General features: G+C 35.2%; 1 protein-coding gene and 1 non-coding gene across 3 annotated transcripts; both read left to right on the top strand.

The window, feature by feature from the left end:
* Nucleotides 1–2,126: 2,126 nt before the first annotated feature.
* Nucleotides 2,127–7,053, top strand: LOC18032467 (probable serine/threonine-protein phosphatase 2A regulatory subunit B'' subunit TON2). Of its 2 annotated transcripts, none has more exons than XR_002907112.1 (12): nt 2,127–2,616; nt 2,956–3,047; nt 3,238–3,300; nt 3,411–3,509; nt 3,731–3,889; nt 4,544–4,615; nt 4,748–4,880; nt 5,067–5,131; nt 5,412–5,487; nt 5,662–5,819; nt 6,005–6,197; nt 6,601–7,053. XR_002907112.1 is itself a non-coding variant. In XM_006419587.2 (12 exons), exons 1-12 carry the CDS (start codon nt 2,478–2,480, stop codon nt 6,656–6,658), a joined length of 1,251 nt encoding a protein of 416 aa, XP_006419650.1. In that variant the 5' UTR covers nt 2,130–2,477; the 3' UTR covers nt 6,659–7,053. The 2 variants fall into 2 exon arrangements, 1 of the variants encoding a protein (XP_006419650.1); XM_006419587.2 differs by having other exon boundaries at nt 2,130–2,616; nt 5,662–5,763.
* LOC112095524 lies at nt 6,348–6,465 on the top strand. The gene has a single exon (XR_002903900.1). It is a non-coding gene; the product is annotated as a small nucleolar RNA snoR104 (small nucleolar RNA).
* Nucleotides 7,054–7,394: the final 341 nt, after the last annotated feature.

The raw sequence follows: 7,394 nt of genomic DNA, 5'->3' as shown, positions 1-7,394 counted from the left end.
GTGGGGTTGTCGTTCCTCGGTTTTCCTTTGACAGCAATTAAACAATACAAGTCACATTTGACATAATCATGCAAGCAATCAATTATTAAGGTCTATAGAAAATTGAGCATCCATGCAATGCAATGGAACGAGTTCATGTTAAATTAGTGAGTAGTGTCTCACATTGGCTAATAAAGAAAGATACTTGAATTTATAAAGATATAGGTCACTCTTTATTATTGATGGTTATGTTTTTTTGGGTAGTATCCTTAAAAATCTTAGACTAATCTCCCCCCACCAATTGACATCAATGTGAGAATGGTAGTCTAAATGTGGGGGTGGAACAACTCTGGTGTGTCGTGTTGTCCGATTGTGTGCTTGTTCACACAACTCTAAAGATACTTTTTTAGAGTTGGATAACTATAAATCTTGAAACAAATCCTCAGTTATTCATAATTCATGGTTGAAACTATTATTCAACAATTTAAGGGTATAACATATTTTTTTGTCTATCATTTGATATCTCTATTTGTGTATTTTATCATAGAGGGTAAAATTAATATTTTACTAGTTAACTAACTGGTCAACTAATAAGAATATCAAATAAGAATATATTGTGCTTTTTTTAACACAAAAATTTTAGCAGTATTTTTGTCAATTCACTAATTTTATTGTTATAATAAATTCATGGTTATTCATAAATTCATGGTTATTCATAAATTCATGGTTAAAACTATTATTTAATTATTTAAGGGTATAAAAATAATTTTATTTCTATTATTTGATATTTTTATTCTTATATTTTACCTAAAGGATAAAATTGGTATTTTCCTAGACAACCAACTGGTCAACTAACGGTGCTAACGGAAAAATAGTAAAATGGAAGGTTTTGCAAAGTTATAGTAGTGAAATAAAAGGATACAATCCTTCTTACGGTCATTTAATATTTTTAAATTTTGAAATAATTAAATAATAATAATCCTTTTTTATTTTTATTCATAATAACTAGCTCGGTTCGTATATTCTCACAACATATAGCACAACATTAAGCATTGAACGGTGCATTTTGAACATAATATAAAATGCTACTGTTGAACACGAGAACAAGGCTTTCGGATGTGCATTCTCCCCTGATTCAACACAAGAACAAGGCTTTTTGGACATGTGCATTCTCCCTTAATTCCCACCAAATCCACATCTTACTCAACACTCCTAATCTGATCTTCTTATGAGTAAAAGTATATGTAGGTGATTGGTAGTTAATAGATAAAGAAAATAAAAAAGTTAAATCCTACCCATACACTATCACTTAAAGACACATGTCACAAAATCTTTAAAAGCTCGTGAAAGCTCAGATAAAGAGAAGATCTTTATCCATAACATGCACATTTCCCCTCCTCATTTCCACCAAATCCACAGCTCACTCAAGTCAAATCTGACCAGCAAATTCTCACTTCACTTTCTCAGCTCGGCTTCACTTTCTTGGCTTCACTTCACTCATTGTCAGCTGCCGTAATCAATTTTGTTGAGGTAATTTGCTTTATTTATTCGAAATTTGGTTGTGATGGTTATGAAATTGTGAAGATTTAGCTTGCATTGTGTTAATTTTTGTTGACGGTATATAAGTGCATAGGATCCTTTTATATATATACAGTTCATGAATTGTTGATTTTGGGATGATTATGCAAGAAAATATGAGTTTGCAACGGGCATGTACGTGCAAAGGCAACATGCATATGAACTTACCTTCTTTTACTATGAATTTGTTTAGCTTTATGAGTTAGATTCAGTTAGTATTGTCTTAAAATTCTGGTAATAAACGGTCTCCTGCTAACTAGAAAACGGCTAACCGATTTCATTGAGACAGTTGTGGAGAGATAAAGGGAGCAAAAGAGAGCTAGAGACCCAGGGCGAGAGAGAGCCAAATCGATGGTGAAAAGGGAGCAAGGTCAGATGCGTGAGAGAGAGCCAAATTGACGGTGAAAAAGGAGCAACGTGAGAGGGCTGTGTTTTGCGTGCGAGACTTGTGTGAGGAGCCGGTTTTGAGTTGAATTTATATTCAACTCAAAACGCACCGTTCGGTGCTAGGCGTTGTGCTTAATGTTCTGTGAGTGTCATTTTCCTAATTAGCTGGCTTTGACGTCATCAAAATTTATAGGCCTAAATTCGCCCATAATCTTAGCCCAGTGAGCATGCATCGAGGAACTCCTGAGGGCCCAAATCAATAAATAAAACAAACAAAAGCATTAAGGAGCTTAATGAAAAAGGCCTTGCCGAGAAAAGTTTCAGTTTTTTTTTTTTGGGGGAAAATAAGACGTGATAGATTATGAGTTTCTAATTTCTTGAATTGGTTTTTTCGCTAAGCCCGTCCTGAAATTCTAGGGTTTAATTCATTTCTACAAATTCTGTAAATTTTATTTAACAAATTACAGGGTGAAAAAGTTGAACTTGTTCGAGTTTACTGAAGAGTCGAATTAGTTACTTGGATTCGGCCGGCCATGTACAGTGGGTCCAGTGATGGCGAGAGTCACGAGGCCGCGCAGCGAAAGATCCCGCCGGCTTCGTCAATGCTTTGGGTCCGAAACTTGCGTCGCTTCATTGGATCCGGTACCGGCCTTGGATCCGAAGCCTTGATGGGTAACTTACTATCTCTCATTTTGAAATTTTTACTTTCAAATTTAATTTTTTACTTGAGAAAATGTATTTGTTTTATGGATATAGTAATGTTGGTTCTTCATTATAATGTCACAGTAGTTTATGGTGACAAAATAAATTCATATGAATTTGAACTTAGAAATTAATTGGTTCATTATTGAGCTTTTATTGGATAAATGTGCTTAACTATCCATTTAACAATTAGCTCTTTATTGCCTGAATTTTTTTGGAAACGAAACAAATTAAAATTTGGGATTTTGGGTTGTTATCTTTTATCATCAGCTGCAATCTAACTTGGTTCGTTTCTGTTATCCTTTGCAGAGCTTGAGACAAAGAGAATTTTGCTTGATATATTTAGAGAGAAGCAACAGAAAAGTGCTGAAGCTGGCACAATTCCCAGCTTCTACAAGAAGGCATGTGCATGAATTGGTTGCTTGGGTACTTTGCTTTAAATGATTATATATGAAGATACTTGTTATGTGATATCATATCTTTAAGGGCAAAACCCTACTTGAATTTTGCATAACTATTTTGAGTTTGATTGATTATTTTTGTGGTTTTGTCACCGAATTCTCACTTGTTATTATGTTTCTTTTGTTTCAGAAACCTGAAGAAGGGTCCATTAGTCACAGGGTCCAGAGACTTGCAAAATATCGGTTTTTAAAGGTACATTTTCTTTTTCTGCTTTGCTTCCTTGTTTACTGATTGTTCTTAGTATTGATCACGAAAGCAGTTTGTGATCTGCTATAATTGATTATCTCACTTAATTTCTGCAGAAGCAATCAGATCTTTTACTAAATGCTGATGATCTGGATGCAATGTGGGTTTGCTTGAGAGAAAACTGTGTTATTGATGATGCCACTGGTGCAGAAAAGGTATGTGAAATGTATCTTGCCATCTTAATCTGCGTCCAACCATGTTATTTTATATTCTCATTGGAGTTATGATTATTAACAAAGTTTAGTATCGCTGTAATTGTGCAGCTACCTTATAAAATTGATTTACTGTTTTATGTTGGCTTCACCGCCTCTTGAAGCCCTTAAGCTGTGTTTGTTTTTGTACTTATGCTAATGTTTCCCGACATGTCATCTTGTAGATGAATTATGAAGATTTTTGCCACATTGCATCAGTATGTACTGAGCAAATAGGCCCTAAGTGTAGACGTTTCTTCAGCCCGTCAAATTTTATGAAGTTTGAGAAAGATGAGTCGGGGAGAATCGCCATTTTGCCGTTCTATCTATATGTGATGCGTACGGTAGGTCTTGGTTTTTTTGTTATTTGATTCTCAGAAACCTGATTCTTTCATCTTATTTGAGCATTGGAATGTACATAGTAAGATCTGTCATTAAGGTTCAAATTTCTGGTCGTTGCAATGATATGCCAGTTTCCGTTCTTTTACATCTTTATAGTTGGCTGTTTGTTTAATTTAACATTTTGAAATAATGATAGTTTTCCCCTCTTGAGGAAAATTTCTTCACAGAACTTATCCCCACACCAAAGCAATCCTTCACCTCCTAATTTTCCTCCTAATTTTCCCGTCATATCTCTGCTCTTTGCTGATTATAATTATTTACTTTCAAGTTGGTTTTTCCCAAGGAGATTCTACTTCTTAATGTGAGCTCTTCAGTTCAAAAGGCATAAGGTTTCACTGGTTGTACAAAGTCAATGGAAATTGCCTTTTACCATTATTGGATTGTGTATTTGTTCCCCTTGCGTAGAATTGATTAGCTGAAGCGGAGGTTGTAAAAGTAGTGAATGATATTCCTTCTTCCTTGTTTTCTCTTAGGATTCGCTAGGATCTTTTGGCTTTTTTTTTTTTAGAGCTCAAAGCAACTGATATCCCTTTGTTCCTTTTACTTGATGGCGCTTCGATTTTTATGATTGTTCTTAACTTTTCACATTTGTTCAGGTTTCACTTACACAAGCCAGAATTGATATGAGTGAGCTTGATGAAGATTCTGATGGTTTCCTTCAACCTCATGTATGGACTATTTGTATGTTTGGACTTTTAAACCTTAGAAGATAGGGCACTGCATTGATTAATGATTCAGTGCCCACTTATATTGCATCTTCTGTGTCAAAGATTATAATCAATTTTTTTTCCCCTTTACAGGAAATGGAGGCTTATATACGTGGTCTGATTCCTAGTCTGGCACAACTACGTGATATGCCAACAGGCTTTATTCAAATGTATTGTCGGATAGCTGCACACAAATTCTTCTTCTTTTGTGATCCCCACAGACGAGGTTTATGTGGCCTTAGTTTCTGTTACTATAAAGAGTTAATATTGACTTGTAATATCTTAATAAGCGGATGTCAATGTGATATTTTACGCTTTGTGAAATGTATATTGATTTTTATGGAATTCCCTTATTTGGCTTTTTAAATGGCTTTGGTTGCTCAAAATTGTTAACGGTTAGTCTTACTTACAGGAAAAGCCTGCATAAAGAAAGTTCTGCTTAGTAATTGTCTCCAGGAACTAATGGAACTCCATCAGGTAAATGTTAGATGATACTTTTGAAAGGCATCAGCTAAGCTATTTTGTTACTCTGTTAGTTGATTGAAAAGTGAAATTTGAAGAAACTATTTTCACAGCAAGAACATGTTTTCATTGCCAACATTTGCTTCCTACTCTTTTCAAATAATATTGACGAGTCTCATTGTTGTGCCTTCATGATCTGCTTTCTGATTATTTTGTCTGACTAAGAAGTTAAATATTTTGAACTGGGTTGATAGTCTCAATTTATTTTGATGGTGTTAAACTTCATTTATATTAGGAAAGTGAGGAAGAAGTTACTGACACTGAACAAGCTGAAAATTGGTTTTCTTTGACATCTGCACAACGCGTATGCGGTGAGTACTTTGGATTTTTAATGTTTCATGAGTTCTTCATTTATTTATCAGTTTTGCAACACATATTAGGAGTAGATAGTTTGGTACCTTACTTCTTGGTTTATATATTTTTCACCTTTATTCATTTATAGAATTTACAACTGAAACTTAATTTGATGCTCATTCTTTCTGCAGACATGTTTATTGCCCTTGATAAGGATGCAAATGGGACGTTGAGCAAGCAGGAGCTTCGAGAATATGCAGATGGGACACTGACAGAAATTTTCATTGAGAGGGGTACACTGCTTTCCATTTGTTTCTTGAAAGTGTACAACTTTTCATGGCTGATTCTTGTATGTCATTCATCTGATGAGGCAGCAGATTTTTTTTTATATCCCCTATTTGCCATCTGCTGCACACCATCTTTATTTGAGAAGTTTCTTTTTAGTAGTATAGGGATGATAACTTTATTTATTTTATCTTATGTATATGATGTTATTAGATTTCTCAAATTTGTCTTTGTATTTGTTGCTGATAGTATTTGATGAGCATGTCCGACGTGGCAAAAGTGGAGGAGGAAATGCTAGGGAGATGGACTTCGACAGTTTCCTTGACTTTGTTCTGGCCTTAGAAAATAAAGATACTCCAGAAGGGTTAACATATTTATTTCGCAGTCTTGATCTTCAGGAACGGGGATATCTCACTACAGCTGATATTCACTCTCTTTTCAGGTTATAATCTTTAGTTTTTAAATTTAATCTTGGTTTACATCTTGTCCTGTACTTTTCCTGTTAGCTTTATTTGGTTGCTGAGAGTACATTTATGAATATCTTAATTTTTTCCGAGGAACCAAATTACAAGCTACGTATGGAAGTGAAGAAGGGGAACATCCAAGAGTTGAGATGTTGCCTGATACAATCTTCCTATAGAAAACTCTGTAAATTCCTGCTTGTAGCACTTAAGTAAAGTTCTGCAAGTCTCATATCTCCAGAGACATGAATCATATTAGATTAGAGACCCATTCACATCTGCTGTTGTCTTGGTTGGCATGTGATTCTTATTTTATTTAAATGCTTTGACCCTTGTGTAAATTTTGTCAGCTAAAAGAATTTCTTTGTTGCCTCTTGTAAACAGGGACGTGCATCAGAAATGGATTGAGGGTGGGAACTATGACTATGCATTGAGGATGTAAGGGATGAAATTCTGGGATATGGTCAAACCAGCTGACCCACTAAGGATTACTTTGGCCGATCTGCTTTCTTGTAAACAGGGTGGGACTGTAGCTAGCATGCTTATAGACGTTCGTGGCTTCTGGGCTCATGACAATAGAGAAAATCTTCTCCAGGAAGATGAAGAACCTGAGGAAGAATGACTGGCTTGTGTATGATTTAAAGGATGTGTTTGTACTAACAAAAGACTGCTGTCTGAAGCTGATGTATTTTGTTTTGTGTTTATGTATCTCTAAATGAATATCTAGTACTCGAATCTGTATGTTCTCAATGTGTAGAAGAAAGTAGCAGGAACTTGGACGGCAAAGAATGAGTGATTGAACATTGAATGCATGGACATCCGAAGGATATTTCAAAATCTAATGTTAAAACTAAAATCAGCAAAAAACTTGGGGGAGATATTTTCATACTCGCATGGCACATTTACATATAAATACCAGGAGTTTGAATGCTATTTACACATCAGCCTGTCCTTTCTAGGATCACTGATATCCATAAGTTATTTCTATCGAGTACCAACTTGGAAATTGCTACCTGGGGTGCTTGAATCATGCCCTCACTGTTGCAGGCATGAGCTCTCACCCTTGGGCTAAGAGTTCAATGGCTTCAAACTGAAGGGAGCTTGAATGGCTAATAAACACATTCGACCATTTCTATCTAGAAGTACAAAAGCTTTGCAGATGACAGCATTTCCATTTG

Source organism: Citrus clementina, unplaced genomic scaffold (genome assembly GCF_000493195.1).
Source record: "Citrus clementina cultivar Clemenules unplaced genomic scaffold, Citrus_clementina_v1.0 scaffold_9, whole genome shotgun sequence".
Lineage (NCBI taxonomy): Eukaryota > Viridiplantae > Streptophyta > Magnoliopsida > Sapindales > Rutaceae > Citrus > Citrus x clementina.
The sequence above is the reverse complement of the archived record's forward strand: the minus strand, read 5'-3'. Positions and strand labels throughout refer to the sequence as shown.